Raw genomic sequence first — 17,449 nt, forward strand, 5'->3', positions numbered from 1 at the left:
CAACAGAAAAAAAGATTCCTTTAAAAATTGTCCAAAAACTCAGCCACAAATACAGATCAGGATCAAAACGTTCTCCAACAGCAATTTCCTCCAACAGTTCATGAACAGCTTGGTGATGATCTGTGAAATTTCCATCATGGTGGAGGCACTGGTGTCACAAGGCTAAAGTGACAACGGTCTGGCTCAGAGATCAGAACATGGACCTTTTGAGTCTGTTTTCAGAAAACTTCAGAGATCTTGACCCCACAGAGAACCTTTCGGTCTGTTCTCCAGAAGCAGATGGAGAACCAGCAGCCAACAGCCAGCCATTAGTCAGTCAGAATAAGGAACAAAGGTTCGTGTCCAGCATATAAGCCTGACGTTAAAGGATAAATTCTGAAAATATGGACTCTTTGCATATTTTGAAGGAAAACCTTTTAATTCAGCCGTAGCACAAAACTGACAAACTATTTTGGTATCACATAGGTCACATTGTACAGTTAATATTTCTGTCCCTATTACAGAAACAGCAGGGGTTTGTAGTGGTGTTGTTCTTCAGAGCCAGCGCTGAAGCTGATGTTTGTCCACAAAGCTTTTATCAGTAGTGTTCTTTGCGTGAGTGTAAATCTCTTGTGGTCCTCAGCTGCTGCCCCACAATCTTCCTGTGCAGATGGCCACGATTGTCTCCACTGAACATTGTACATGTTCCAGGGAATTTCATCGCTTTAGTTCCCTATCCAGATTGGTGCATTGATTTCTTCTGCCATTTTACTTCTTGTCTGGATTCCTTTAACCTCAGTCGTTTGTCGGTGGTCAGACAGTTTTAGTTCCAAACTGATGAAAGACATACATTTGTCTAATTGTGACATCCCTCTGCTTTTACTCATTCATTCATCTGGCAAGTGTTCAGCCCAGCTTCCTTTACGTCCTGCTGGATTTATCCATGTTCACTTTTTTCTTCATTAAGTACAGCAGTTTAGCTTGTTATAGGTTTGCTCCCAGTCTGTTTGTGGCTCATCCAACCACTCATTTGATAATTGAATATAACTGAATAAATTAATGCATGATGGTGGAGAAATCTCCAGATGGATAAACTCATTAAAATTACACAACCAACTGTTGAGTCAGTGGCACATTCAGCGTGCCGATGTGTCTCCAAACAGCTGGCATACAGTACAACAAAGAAAATGCTCCCTCTGGAGCATTTTGGTTTACTGTTCTGATCAGAAATTCCTATCCATTCGTTTTCCATCTTTGTGGAGCATTACTAATCCATAGAAGGTAAATTTATACCTACAGGTGGAAATATATACATAGACCTGGGCTAATATTTGGGTAAGTGTAATTTAGCAAATTGCACTCTGAACACATGCTTATTGTTGGCATCAACCATCTATTCTGGCTGGATATTTCACTCTTTTTGGCAGATTGTTGGGGTTCATTGAATCCCTCCACAACCTGGCTTTAAAGCCTAATCCACAAATGCTCAACAGGATTTAAATTGGGGTCGTTCCCAAAGCTTATCCATCCATCCATTGGCTGTACCCACTTATCTGTGTAGGGTTGCAGGGAGCTGGTGCGCATCTTCAGTGGCCATTTGGAAAGTTCATTACAGAGAATCAGCCATGCACCACTCACACCTCATGGCAATTTAGAGAGACCAGCCATGTTTTTAGACTGTGGGAGAAATCCAGAGTACTCAAAGAGAACCCTCACATGCAGAGGAACAACATGCAAACTTGATGCAGAGGAACCAGGTTGGAATCTGAACCCAGAACCTTCTTGCTGCTAGATAACTGCTACCAACACCACATTGTTTCCAAGTTTCAATAATATTGCTAGTTATCTGAGGAACTGGACTCTAATATAAGTGTTGTCTATCTATCTATCTATCTATCTATCTATCTATCTATCTATCTATCTATCTATCTATCTATCTATCTATCTATCTATCTATCTATCTATCTATCTATCGATCGATCTATCTATCGATCTATCTATTGCTAGCTAGCTAGCTGTCTGTGTGCATTGTTGTATGTAAATGTTTCAGCCTGTATTTATAATTTTGTCCCATATAGAATAGAGAAAATTCACAATTAATTACAACTTTGCCATTAGTTCTTGATTAAAAAAATAATTCTAGCTGCATGTAATGTAATTAATCCACCCTGCAGCAAGTCCAAATAAATTACAAAACGCCCAAAATTAATGTTGCATTTATGCACATGATGAGTAGAAGGAAACTTTTCAAAGTCACTGCATGTAAAGTCCTGAGTGTGGTTGTTGTTACATCAAACAGACTGCTCTCTGGAACAGTCAGGAGATGTCTATTAATGCAAAAAATATGTATCTGCTACGGTAAAAACAACCAAAATACAGAAAAGACTGCCCAGGCACTTCTTTTAAAGGCAGCTCGATAAGTTAGAAGGATGTCTTCATTCAGAGAGGAGCTGGAAAAAATAACCAGAGTTTGCCTGCAAATGTTTTATAAAGTAATTAGATGAAATGAGCGTTGCTCAGAGGTCACTGCATGTCACAAAATAATTTGTTTTTTTTTGCACCAACTGCTGAGGAGACTTTACAATAAACAGCAAAGAAAAAAACAGGAGCTAAACATTTTCTGTTTCTGGTTCGGAAGATAAAGATGAAGACGCTGGATGTATTCTGTGCTGAGCTCAGAGAGTGAACCATGCACTGAATTGGAGCATTTTTTTTTAATTTATTTCCTATTTTTGGGTTGTAACAAAACTCAAACAAACTTATAGACATCATCTCAAACAGGAAATGTCAGATTATTGTAGTTTAAATACATAATAACTTAGCAATTTTGTTTTAGAAAGTTAAAGATGCTCTTAAGCATCTTCAAATTCTGCACCAATGTGAATTGTGGCATTTAATCGAGGTTAAATACACTCTCCATCATGCAAAAGTGTAAAATTTTAGTTGTGCAAGTTGACTTAATCATTATTGCATCACCTGTAACAGTGGTCAAGTTTATGCATACAGTAAAACACAAAACACTAAAACTTTAACAAAAGTGACGTATATGAATCAATTAACAGAATGGATTTACAAAATCTGCAAATTTTGATGGATTTTAACTCTCAGTAAAACAGTGGTCCTATACTCCAGTCATTGAGGGCCAGTGTTCTGCAACTTTTAGATGCATCTCTGCTTCAGCACACCTGACTCAAATATTAGCTTAGAGTTTGACTGTGTGCTAGTGAGGTAGTTTAGCCATTTGATTGAAATGTGTAGGGCATGGATCACATCTAAAAGTTTCAGGACGGCATACTTCGAGGATTTGAGTTTGAGATCAATGCATTAAAACACACAATGTGGGAATAAAGTATTGAAAACATCAACATTTTACCCAGTAAATCCATCTCTAATGGACCTATTGACAAATAAATTCACAGCAGATGGAGGTACTAAACCGATTTATCTATGAATACTAATGAATCAAACCAGATGAGGCCATAAGTTATGTGTGAAACAGTAAAATTGTACAGTTAGTACTGAACATGGTAACTGACATGTATTAAATTGTAGAAAAGCATTTGTTGGTAATGCAACTTCAAAATGTCTCCTGTATGGACAAACTATCCTCAAGCATTGCTCAGGTGGGATTTTGACCACGTTGGGACACCCCACCCATTCTACAACTAAAACTGTCTTAACATTTTAAAGGCCTGGGGGTGTTTTCTGTGCACTCTGGTCTTCAGTTCTTTCCACAGCTTTGCAATTGGATTCATGTCAGTGATTGACTGGGCCATTCCAGGAGCTTTATGTTCTTTCTCTGAAACCACGTCTGCGTTTGGAATCGTCGTCTTGATTAAAAATCCACATTTGGTTCATCTTGTGATTCCTGTCAGTGTCCTACATTTCTCTGCTCATCTTCCCTTCTATAATATGAGATCTACAAGTAGCATATGCTGAAGAATTGCCCCAGATCACAATATTTGACCACTGATATACTGTCAGTAATCAGTTGGCTTGTTCAAATCCTCTGGAGTAGGGGGAAAGTGATTTTTTTAGGATACCCTATGGGCATTTTTAAGGACATCCTCTGATAAACGTATGCGGGAACTTGTAGTGTTGGAAAATTCTTTCCACCTGCTGCACTTGTTTGAGCTACTTGGCTGCCTCTGACAACATGTAACAAGATTGTTCCAGAGAGGGACCAGCTGCTGTAAATTGACAAAATTTTACTACACTATGCAAAAAGCTGTTCCCAATGTTTCCTCCTGTGGGTTGGATCGCTAAAAACTGAAGCTCTACCGAGAGTTTCAGCCTCACACCGACTTCTACATGCATCTCACAGGATTGCAGCAGGAAGAAGGAAGTGAAGTGAAGCTTCCCAGAGAAAAACTTGGAGGAATCCAGACACAAAGATAGGTCATGGCACTTAAAAATACACCCAGAATTACAGCAAAAACATAGTTTATATCTAATATAAAAGGAGTGTTTACCCTGTGAGACTCAAGCTAAATAAATTCCAGGTGAGATGCTCAGTATTTGTCACTTTTGGTGTTGATTTAAATAATTGTGAATGCCTTATCAACTTTTCTTGATTTTAATTTGTTTTTCTCATTGCTCAACTTGCAAAATACAAAAAAAGACAAATTAAGAACCAAGGACTCTTTTTGTAACAAATTTTACTAATTCTAGGGGATAAAAAAAGTTATTTTGACAGATGCAACTGTTCTAAAAATGTGTTTTCTCCTCTCTGCCTTCCTGTTACTTCCTCCCTTTCATTTATTTTTCCTCTTGCTCCAGCGCTCCTCTCTTTATGTGTGTGTTTCCTCTGCAGTCCACCGTTGTGTGAAATGTAAAACAGACAGAGCTCTGCCTCCTGTGAAACAGACTCTACAGTTGGAGCGGGGCAGCATGGCTGCGTCCTCTCAGTGATTTCTCAGGGAGCAAAACAAACATTTCTCTGTGAGTTGCTGCAGCTGACATGTTCAGATTCTGTTAGTAGGAATTATCCTCAGCCCTGATGGGGTGAAGGGGTTGACAGCTGGTGTCACGCAGCGCTGGAGCGGCACTCAACCTGAACGCAGCAAAATAGATAACACCTGGTTTGCATCAAGTCGGATTTGGTGGTCGACTAAAGCTTAAAATATAAAACCAGCACAATGTCTCCCAAGGCTCAGTGGAAAGGTAACAAATTTCCCTGATGTCACATGAAAAGCTTCAAAAATAACCAAAGTTTTGCTTTAACCCATGTTCTCATCACTGTTATTTTGAACTGATCCTTTTTCCATCATCTTTTCCCCTTCACCAAACTAAGAAAAGAAAATCCAAACAAAGAAAGGATGGGATTTTTAGTCCCGACGAGACTCTTAGGAATTTCTAGTGATGTACAAACATCTGGATGCCAAAAGAACTCTACCTATCACACAGTTAAAGAAAAGAGCCCTTATGCCAAGATACCAAGATACCGTGCCTTGGAAAAGTGTTCACACTTATGGATTTTTGTTTTCACAATACATCCACAAACTTTGATGGGTTTTCTTGTGATTTTCTGATGGAAAAACAAAAAGTAATGATTAAATAAGGGGTTGAATGTTTTCAGCCCTGTTTATTCTAGTAACCCTAAATAAAGTTCTGTGCCACAAATTATCCTAAAATGAAAATAGTAATTCTTTGTGTAAAATAGAAAGTAAGGCATGGCTGTGACTCTAACAAGACACGGCTTTCAACCTAAAATGGTCAGGCAAGGAGACCATCAGTGAGAGAATCAACCAAAGGGCATATGCTGACTGTGGAGGAGCTGCAGAGATCCACAACTCAGATAGACAGGACAGAACAACTATTAATTGAGCAATGCACAAATCTGGCCTTTATAGTAGATAGGTGAAAGAACACCACCATAAGTACTGTTTACTGTTTGCCACAAGCTATCTTGGGAAACAGCAATTTTCTTTGGATTTTTTTGAACGATGCAAAATGCTACGATGCATGAAAAAAAACCTCACTGCAAAACAATGTTGACATATAAGTATGTTTTACATGTATAGTAAGACAAAGTGATGACAGCATTATGCTGTGGGGATGTTTTTCTTCAACAGGGACAAATCAGCTGGTCAGAGTTTTGAACAAACGTAAATGGAGCTGGAGACAGAGCGATCCTGGATGAAAATCTGCAGCATAACTCCTCAGCCTGTGCTGTAATTACCTATTACAATGCTGTAACAAAATCATTTTCAGTGTCAGAAATTCCTAATAATATTTCACAAGACACACTGTCCTCCAGCCTTTATTTTGCCTGTTTCAAAACACAGGATTTAAGACAGTAGTCAATTAACAGGGTGTTTCAACCCTGACGAACAACTGCTGAGGACATGTTTGTAAATCTTTAATGCCCAGCGACACAGAAAAGAAGAAAAAAAAATCATGTCTGTAAGCACAAGATGTTAGACTGTTTTTCTGATATAGTGTTAATAAGACATAGAAAGCGTTTTAGTTAGGTTTATTACAGCAAACTAACAATTTTACAATTAAAGTCTAGTAACATGAGGTACGCAATTTAGACATGCTGACATTTCGGGAAAAAATGTTGGTGTATTGAAGATTTTACTCTTACTGAAAAAAATATTCACAGAAATTTGAGTACAGCAGCTGCTAAATTCAACTGAAATACAGTAGACAACTTGAGATCTTGATGTAAGTATTTCAACCTAAACTGCTTGATATTCATTATGCATGTTCAATGACCTAATATCAGATGAAAGTCTCAGAATGGACTCACACATTCAGGTGCAAGAAGGCCGGCAGGCATATTCTTTGTTTGGGGGCAGAACAAAACCCTTTCACTGTTCTCTAAACCTCCTCCAGCGATCAGTCCCTGGAGCCTGAGTCCATTTATCGCTGAGTTCCCCTCTGGTCTACATTTACTGCCACCGGCTGGTTTCTTTAAGACTGCCTCTATTTACCTCCATCCTCCCCAAATCCCAAACCTGCTAACAGAGTCTGAAGAAAGGTCTGGCGAGCTGATCCGTGACATTGAAGTGAAAATGGCAGCAGAATATGTCAACCTGTTTCTGCTCACTTAAAGTTTCTGATGCTTGAATCAGATGGAACAGAAATATTAAAGTAAAAACAACCAAAAAAGCCAACGTAAAGTTAATGTCCTAATCCAAATAATTCAACATCCAATTCTCCAGATTGATGGAACAAGAATTATTCATTATATTTATGTCATATTTTAGATCTTAATGGAAAAAGCACCTCTTTTTACCCGTGATAGACATTCTTTTGTATAAATTCCACAAATTGTGTTTGGACAAGAAGTCTTGAATCTGAGATTCCAACATCCAAGATGGTCCTTGCTTACATGCCTTAAAGGTTTTCACCTTGATATTTGAACATGCACAGTAATCTACAAAACAACTAAAGTTGCTAATTTACAGTTTATAAATAATTACTCTATCAACACCTTCAAGATGATTCAGACACACGTCAATCTTATGTGAATGGCACATGTTCACTTAACCTTGCCTGCAAGATGAATTCTCGCTGTATTTGTGTGTTCGCACACACGAGAATCCATCTTGTGCCGCTCCGGCTTCAACCGTTTGTGTCCAAACTAAAACAGTTTGGGCCAATCACGTTGCAGTATTGCAGGTTAAGGCGGGACATACTGGTGCGACGAAAGCAAGAGCTGCTGAGGCCACAGCCGAGCCAACAAAAACATGGCAGCGCAGGAGGACGCACGCGTAGCAGCTGCTATCACATCTGTTTTGACAGAATCCACAATTTCTTCTATGATAGAGCAGTCCAGAATGTCCAGAACTAAAGTGCCACACATTATAAATCTGGCAGGCCAAGTGAATGTTCACTCATCTTTCCAGTTTTGAGAAGCAGCTAAGAGAAAATCTTCACCTAATTTTTATACCACAAGAAATCAGAAAGTTGTGAAATAATCACTAGAAGTTTCTGGCCACTTTGATTGAATCGAAAAAGGTAAGCTTATAATGAATATAGTTTCATATGTTTCATAGGAATCAATCAGGTTGAGTGTGGCGCTGTTTAAAGCCAACCAAAAGGTTATATTTAATGAAGGAATTGTGTGAGTATTTGGCTCTAAAATTAAGTATATATATTTTTATACAGTTTCTTCCAGGGCTGTAAACATGTTGGCGAGACATTGTACATACAGTACCACGAAGCTGCTGTTACAGATGTAATTAAATCAAATTAAACGATTTTTACTGGGACATTAAACCTTGTCTTGTCATTGATGGATGTGTGTCGCTTTAAATGTGTTCATGTGGGAATACTGTAGGTGTACTGGGATTAGGATTGTGGAGTTTACTGTGTTCAACCTCTTTAGGATGAAGTATGCTACATTTGCTTAATATCACAGCTGGGCTTTTATTAATATATATTTAAGGATTAACTGAAAGTCTGGGAAGGAGATTGGACCATTTTATGACTGCCTCCAAGCGGTCATAAAGTTTATTATTAGCCAGATCAGACATTATTTGTCCTCCCATCAAACTAAAAAGTTTCTAGTGTCTGGCAACTTCATCAGTATAGATTTTCACAGAGTTGCATGGGATTAGCCAAAGATAATATATTCTTCATGGTACCATGTGGCTCAGTAGTAGAACAGTCAAATTCAATAAATTAGAATATGCATTCCTAGGAGGCTTGTTTGTCAGATTAAAAGTACATATCGAAAAAAAACTCCATTCCTATAATGAAAAATGTTGCTTATTTTATTGGTCTGATCCAATGTTCTTATCTTTAATGTTGTGTTTTTATAAACTAGTGGAAAAAATATAATTAACAGAAATAAAAACATTGTCAGTCTGGGTTAATCTATGTAACGTGTTTCCTTTAGTATGTAAATTGAGTTACTGAAATAAATTAACTTTTCAATGATATTCTAATTTCTTGAATATGACTGTAGTCTTCAGTGCAGCTGTCCTCGGTTTGACTCCTGAACCGGGCCAATTGCTGCATGTCTTCCACCTTTTTCTCTACCATTGTTCCTGTCAAACTTATTAACGTCACAAGTCACAAATCTGCTTTAGAAGAGCCTGATTCATAAAAGATTTGTATTGTGTCAAACTAGCATTTTCTGAAAACTTGTCTGAAATCTAAAGCCGTGGCAGAAGCTTTGCAGAGTTAGCTGTTCAATCTCTTATTTAAAAGCGTTCACTCTCCTGTATATCTGTATTTTTTATTTCCATTCTTCAGCTGCTGAATCCTCCCTTTCCTTCAGCACCGTCTTACCATTATTCATCTGTGTTTCCAGTGAAAATGTTTCTCACACATTGGAGTTTGTTTTAATGTTGTTCTCTTATTCATGAGCTTTGAAACATGAAACAAAAAAAACAAAAAAACACAAAAATAAACAGACCGCAATAAACCTTTGCACCAAAAGGCAATAAACATCTACAAATATGAAATGCTCAGTGAGACGGGCTACTGAAGAATTGGTCAGTGTGCCTTCCCAGAATTGTTTTGTGAAATCAACAAGCTGGACGGAGTTTTATATTCACATGGCTGAAAGAAAAGCCTTGGAAACCTTTCCTCCTCCGCACACAGCCGTTAGTGTTTTAACTTACAAGCGTAAGTCATGGCAAAACTGCTCCCGGTGTCCACCATGTCCACCTGTGGCACCAGTTTGGGGACGTCCTGATGCTGCGCCAGGGCGAAGCGAAACACCTCGTACTCATGGGAACCCGTGGGAAAAAGGCCTCCTGTTTAAAACAAAGACACACAGTAAGTCTTCTGTCCCAAAGCCAAACATTTGGAAAATGTTTTTTTTTTTTTTTATTTCATAGTGCATGGCTTTGCTGTGAGGCAAGGATTGTGAGATCCCTGCCTTTTAAAATGAAAAAAAAATGGGTTAATGCAGAGCACAATACGAAAGCATCATAAATGCATTGTCTAGTGTTTCTTTAAGATGTTGAGACATAAAGATATTCTTAATTTTAGTCCCTTTCTACATGAAATAGGAGGATCTTTTAAGTGGCAGACTGACACAAAATCATAAAACTCTGAAAAGGTGTGGCTTATGTTAGGATCCACCCCCACCCACTAAGCGAATACCTTCTGTTGATTCAATTTTCAACAGCTTCAAATTCTTGGGGGTGTTGCTCTACCAGCTTAGAAGCTATAGAGGCTGAAACGTTTGTATTTTCCTCTCTGCAAAATAGCTCAGCTAAATTCAAAAACTAATTTTCTTTGTTTCTGCCATTCAAATCAAGGGACCTCTTGCTCCATGAGTCATCCCACAGCCAAGCTTCATCATTGTGGCAAAAAATAATCAGTGTTTGGCAGTAATTGCTGATAAAAGCCTCTTCTCGTGGCTCTTATTTCAAGCATTTGCCAGCCACTCACTCTCACTTACCATAATAGTTTTCAGGGTCTCGTGGAAATAATCTGAACATTTAACCCTGACTGGTCACTGCCTCTTTGGCTCTTTGCTACACAAAATAGCTGTTTTTGTTGTAATTCCCCTCTGACAGCAACAAAACTGCAATGTTTCATTCTCCTTTCAGTTGATACCAGTGAGCAATCAATAAAATTAGCGGTCAGTACAAACATAAAATGAATAGCATATGTAAAACAAGATAGTATCTTGTACTCGCACGGCAAAAAAAAAATAGTTCTCTCAAATAATTTTCTTCATTCTTGGCATCCATGTGAATATACATTTCTAAGGTGAAGTTTTTTTTGTATCTGTGTTTCTTTGAGGAATTTTGATGATTTTTGTTCTGCCATTTCATAATCTTCTAACAAATGACAGCATATATTTTACTGTGCACTTTGTTTTAAATGTATCGTGTCTCAGTGACGTTTAGAACCGAGAACTCTGGGTGCTGTGGGTGTAAGGATCATCATATCTCACAGAGAACGCAAAAATACAACTGTGAAAAAACAAACCCTTGGCCTAAAAGGTTCGTGTACAAACCTGAAGTGAAGGTCAGACAGATTCAGTCAACAATGCTATCTCCTAACATTAAATCTTAGGTATTTTCTCTCAAAGACTTTGTATTTATTTTTTACCACCTTTTCAAAGATGTCCAACATTTTCAGTATGACTCAGGATGGCGCAGATATCATCATAATGGTTAACAACACTGTGGTTGTGACTTTCCAAATAAATTATCTAGTATTCACAGTCTCACTGAAGAGAAAAACCAAAAAGTCTATAAGAACAACAAGAACTTATATTCAAAATGAGAACTCCTGCAATGCTCTATTGTTTATTGATACACATTTAAAACAATACAAAAAATTTAATTACTAATTAATGTCATTTTGTGTCGTAAGAAATGCATATTTAATCAACCTCATAACGCATTGATCTGTAAGTCTTTTTACTTTACCAGCTAAATTTTAACCTGTTTTCAACAGATTTATAGGCCTCAATTACTTAATTAAAACAGGCGTTGACTCATTGGATTGACAGAGAATTGAAGAACACTTCATTTTGTTTAAATCTTTGCAAGTTTTGTCAGATGACAATGATAAATTTCAATGAAAACCATCATGCCAAAAGGATTGTCAAGGAATATATTAGATAGGCCAACATAAATCTGTAAAAACATAAAAAAAATAAAAAAGCTAAAATTAAAATACAGAATCAGTGGTTTTAAAAGTATCAAAAGTACAGAATGCATTGTTTTTTTAGTTCAAGTTAAGGATGGTGTGTTTAGTGTAATTTGCAGCATCTGTTTCTTGCCACATATTGTTTTTCATTTACTCCAGAAAGTTAAATTTGGTGACAAAAAACCATAGCACCTTTTTCTACATGTCAGCTGGGTTCATGACTTGTTAAAAACTTTATTGATTTCTTCTTGCCTGTCTTCCATTGAGGTCAGATTTGTTTGTGGTACAACTAATAGTAGTCCTGCTTTCAGAAAACACCACGTGTGGATCTCTACAGCTCTTCCATAGTCAGCATGGGCTGTGGGCTGTTTCCATATCAAATAAAATATCAAAAAACGTTGTGTTTAATATATGGCAAATTCTGAAAAGGTTTCACAAGGTGGTATACAGTTCCTGTTCCTTTGAAACTATGCACCTTTTTACTCAAAAATAAATAAAAAATGTTTCTCTTCTATTCTAATGCCAAACCTCTGAATGTATACAAGGTGATTAATAAAGAACTGATAAATAAAATATCAAGGGAACAGAACACTTTTTTAAAAAAAAATTGTATAGCAAACTTTGGACATGTTCAAATGTTAGATTAACAGTTTGTAATGAATGGACCCGAGTTCTAAAAGGCTGGAAGTAGTCCATCTGCTGTGACAGAAGGCCCCACTAATTCAGAAAAAAATATGCAAAGAAACCTAACATTCCGGAGCCAAAACTGCTGAAAGCTGTTTGGTATTCAGGCTCAGATTGCAGGAGGGGGTTTCACTCCAGAAAAAAAAAAAATCAACATGATGCCTCATCAGCATCAAACCTGCAAGCAAACTGCAGCAGGAGTCCGGACTGGTTGGCTGACAAGTCGTAATAATGATCCACTCCACAGACCACAGCTGCAGGAGTCACACCAATAAATCTGACTAAAGCAGGGAAAAAAATGTGGGGAATACCCCTGAAGTAGGATTTAACAGGTGTACACATGTAAGGATGAAAGCCTTTTTTATGGTAAAAAAAAAAGAACACTCAAATTTTCTGTCGCAATATTTATGAGCGCATGTCCCCTGTTTATATTATTGGGTTTGTATAAAAAGAAGAATTGTAAAAGATGATAAATAACAGTCTTTATTTAAGAATAAAATCTGTGATGATCATATTGAATTCTTTCAATTTTCTTTCAGGTTAAAATTTACCTTCATCTTTGTTGCAATAACTTTGCCCATAAAACATCATCAGCTAAATAATAAATCCACATGTTGATCTTCATTGAATAAAACATATTACATCTGTGATTAAAATTAAAAAAAATGCCTTTGCATTGGAAACATTTTGTTATTTTAAAATTAACATTACCATTTTCCAATAACTCATTAACAATGCATGCAAATATTTTGGTAGGTAAAAGAAAAGCTGAATTACAGAGGAAATATTCTGACTTGATTTACCAAAGAAATTTGTAAAGGACACTAAACATGCAGCCTCAGTTTTGCCAAATGTCTCTTCTTCATCTTCATGAAATTAAAAGAAACAGAGATGGAGTTTTTTTGTTACAATTGTAAAGCTGGATTGCATTTGATGATGTTTGAAGGATGATGGATGGCTTATTGTGGAAGAGGGGCTGTGTGTGCAACTGCCAAGAAGGCAGCCCATCCCTGTGCTCTGGAGACAGCTGCTTAGCTGCAAACTATTAGCTGGAGAGAGGTTAGAACTGATCTGCCAGAAACAACTATACCCCTGCCTTCTACTAATGTTCTTCCGTTTGATTACAGGGTGCAATATTTGCAGCTGCAACTCACCACGTAGAACCTGCGAGCAAGTGACTGCTGGCCGTCCATAGCAACGTCCCAGGGTGCACTAGCATGTTGGCAACTAACGTCCTTTTTATCTTAAAGCCTAAGAGGTGGGTTTGCTAGATCCTGATTCCATCGTGGATGTAAGTGGTGGTTACTACCACCACTAATCAGCAAGTAAGATTTTTGGTTGACATGAAGACTGACTGGTGGACAGACATTATTGCTAACCAAGGCGTGACATCAAAGACTCTACTTCATTGATATCTTATGTACAACTCTATTTAGTCATATTTCATACTTTTGATGCAAATGAAAATAGATTAGGTGTTATTTGTTGTTTGGGAACAGTCTGTGGTTATTTGATGTTTCTCATTTTACAGGTGACATAACTGAATATAATAATGTAAAGAGTTACAGTTAAATTGCAATTACAATTTTTTATTGATAATGGTGTGGTTCGTATTGAAGTCAAATTTGCATTCAATAAGATGCCAAAGACCCATTTTGCCAGAAAATTGCACAGTATGACCATGTGATATGAAAACTCAAAATGTGACTCCATTTAGTTCAGGTACTGCTGACTAATGCATTTTAACCTCCCCATCCATTCATGACTGCCATCATTCATTCCTAACTTATCACCGGAATTGTTCTTGCTCTCTTTAAAACCACCATTATCACTCCTATACTCAAGAAATCTGGGTCAGATCTTAACAACTACAATAATCTTTGCCCCATTTCTCTCCAAAGTTCAAACAGCTGCCTCCTAACTTCATTCTCATTTAACTCATCATAACCTTTATGAACAATTCCAGTCTGGTTTCTGTTTCTGCCATAGTAATTAAGCCACCCTTACAAAAATCTCCAATGATCTTCAGATGGCAGCAGTCTCAGGACTACTTTCTATTCTCATTCTTCTAGGTGTGAGTGGGGTCTTCAAAAAAAAATTCTCACTCCATCCTTCTCCACAAATTATCCTCAATTGGTATCACTCAGAACCTCCTTGACAGGTTCATACTTACCTTACTGGCCACACTCAGTTCATTCAACTTAAGCCCTATGGTTCCCATCAATCCCCTGTCACAATAGGCGTGTCCCAGGGCTCTGTCCTACTCTGGAATTTTCTCCCTTCATCCCAATTAATGGCCCCTTCTACAAGTTCAAGTCTAAACTCAAAACCTATCTCTTCAAAAGTGCCCAGTCCCTGTGATTGCTGGTTGATTGTAATTTATTGTTTGTTGTTTTATCTTTATTGTTATTGTGCTGCTTGTTCTATGCAGTGTTCTTGAGTTTTCTGAAAGTCGCTTTTAAACAAAATATATTATTATTATTGTTAAAGTTTGTGTTTTTGCTGACATTCACTCAATGTTCTTTAGTCAGCTTGAATGGACCACCACACACATTGCAATTTAAAAAACCACAAGGGCTTAACCACACCTCACTTTGCATTCATGGAATTATAAATTCTTGATAGTAACTCGTCTGGAAGAGTAAATCTCAAGGTGTATTACATGTTGGTAGGATTTGTCATTAATGCTCAGGTCAGAGTTGTAAGTGATAACAAGTTATCAATGTTATCACCTGATTATATAAACGTTAAATAAATAAATTTATTGTTGCAGCCAAATCATTTGATAAAAATATCACGCACACTGTTATTGGAGATCAAATACTGTTGTCAAGGCTCAGATAATTAGATTGTGGTTATAAAGATGGAAAGACAGCAGAGGAAATACTGTCTTTACGGTCTTGCAGATGCTTGAGTAACTGACTGGTAACAACTACAAGAGCCTATGAAACTGGACTCAGCTTTCATGAATACATATAGAGACCAATCTGGAAGTCTCCTCTGTCAATTCTGGAAGCTCGCAGTTGAGCAACTTGGATATTGGGTGATACTGTTTTTAAGCACATGGAGACCCATCCTCCCAGGAGCTTTCCAAGTTAGATGCTAATCAACAGCCTGTCAGTCCCCCGTTAGGTGTGAGTTGTTTACTTGGCCCCCTGAACGGCCGTCTCATCAAGATTCAGGCAGGTCATTGACTTGGCTCCTAGGAGGATGGGCCTCCAAGTGCTCAAAAACAGCAGCTTTGAAACTATAGGTTACTCACCTGCAAGCCTCCAGATTGAAAAACACTTCTGCATAGGTGTCATATTCACAAGTCTAGTTGCTTTTGATTACAAACTGGATGATCGTAAATCTGCAAAGGCATACTTAATAACACTGATTACAATCCTGATCCCACTACTTACACACTCTGGTGCCTGTTCTTAGATTTACCAGCTCAACAAATCCTTTACATCTTCATGAATGATCTTTATGTGAACCACATTCCATCAAATTTTCTGAGTATTCAACCTCGTTGTTATGTTTTTACTTCTGTGGCTGTACGGTACAACTTTACAGCAAAAGTCTTCTAAGGCAGCTTAGAAGAAAAATGAAAGCATTCTATTTACATACAAATTAATTTTAGTTTAGTCATACTCAGTAAATTGGTAAATTATAAAATAACTTCTAAAAACTGATATTAATAACAGATATACTGCAAAAATGTAGTAATCATATCATATATGGTCCTGTAAGATCATTTGTAACGCTAGTTACCATTTCCCCTTACAACTATGCAGAAATGCTGTGCAAATAAGAATAAATCTCTTGAATACTAAATATTTTTAATTTGCTAATACAAAATGCTTTTTCTGATATTAAATAAATAACATTTTAGCAACACAAATCTGACTGTATGTGAATGAGTCAGTGTGGGAACCACTCCATCAATAATGTTTGTTAATAGTGCAATTTTATTTGTAACTGAACACACCCAGAGTCAATCTGATCATGGTGCACGTAATTACATAATTAGTTTTTATCAATCTAATGAGCTGTTCTTGAACATCTCAACTTAAAGAGCCGAAATTGTCCCCATTGGTCCTGTCTGACTGACTCTGTCCATGGTGCTGAATAGAAGTCATAGCATTTTCACGAATATTTGTTCCTAAAAAGTAATGCTAACACTATAGTTTGTCATGACTAAATGTGATATTTCATCCTAAGAAATCTATGTAATGCTGGCCTATTACTTAGACCAACAGGGAAGCATACTTTGAAATGAGATGCAAGTGATGCACTATATTTTGGGAATGTTGCTCTGCTTGTTGCAAGTAAATGAGCGTGAAATGCTGTAAAACACAAGTTGAATAATGAATAGCACACTGTTGGTCACGAAGGCAAAACTGCCAAGAGTGCTAAGATCATATGTATAACTTAATTTCCTATATAATATAATATAATGTAATGTAATGAAATGAAATGTAATATAATATGTAATCATAATGCCACACATAAGCTGCATAATTTGTTATGCATTCAATAATAACAATAATAATAATTACTATTTTCATTATTATACTTTTGTGTCAAATCATGCGAAGTGGGGGGGGAGGGGGGGGGGGGTTTAATTATTATTATTTTCAAATGACGACCAGAGATGAAAGATTCAGCTGTAACTCACCTATGTTGATGTTACTTGGGAAACTTGTGCCGCTGCAGAACCCAGTCAGCAGCAGCAGGAGTGGGGGGACCGGAAAACTCTGTAGGCGCATGTTTCCTCCAGCAGCAGTAGCAGCACCAACAGGAGACCCTGAGCGGCGGCGTAATCCCATTCACGCCGTGCCCGGCAGGGATTCACCGCAGCCCGGCCACACGCGCAGTCCGCTCCAAACCTCTGTACTTCTCTAGCTGAGTGTTTCCTTCTCATCAAACATCCATATAGACGGAGCGCAGCGCTCTGCTGCCGCGTCAGCTCTGAGACTCTTACTGTTTGTTCACTCTTTGTGTTTCCTCACCTCCTCTTTTTCTCTCCCATCTCTCCTCCCCTTTCTCATCTCTCTCTCTCTCTCTCCTTCTCTCCATCTCTCTCTCTCTCTCTCTCTGAGAAAATCACGAATTTTCTGCCTCCTTTGATCCAGTTATCTCACCTCAAGTCAACCAACCAACCCCTGAACAAACCAGCCCAACCACATTTTACACATAATTGGTGTAACACTGTTGACAACATGTA

The 17,449-nt window shown here is 37.6% G+C and overlaps 1 protein-coding gene across 5 annotated transcripts in view; it reads right to left on the minus strand.

The window, feature by feature from the left end:
• The window catches only part of gria1b (glutamate receptor, ionotropic, AMPA 1b), a 126,242-nt gene extending 109,017 nt beyond the window's left edge, over positions 1-17,225 (minus strand). For all 5 annotated transcript variants that reach the window (XR_004931898.1, XM_036142811.1, XM_036142812.1 and 2 more), the window contains exons 1-2: positions 16,901-17,225; positions 9,561-9,695 (exon numbers count right to left, since the gene is read on the minus strand). Coding sequence is in view for 4 of the 5 variants with exons in the window: in XM_036142811.1 (XP_035998704.1) it covers positions 9,561-9,695; positions 16,901-17,051 (286 nt within the window). In the remaining variant the exon portion in view is untranslated. The remainder of the gene's footprint in view (positions 1-9,560; positions 9,696-16,900) is intronic.
• Positions 17,226-17,449: the final 224 nt, after the last annotated feature.

The sequence above is a fragment of the Fundulus heteroclitus genome, chromosome 11 (genome assembly GCF_011125445.2).
Source record: "Fundulus heteroclitus isolate FHET01 chromosome 11, MU-UCD_Fhet_4.1, whole genome shotgun sequence".
Lineage (NCBI taxonomy): Eukaryota > Metazoa > Chordata > Actinopteri > Cyprinodontiformes > Fundulidae > Fundulus > Fundulus heteroclitus.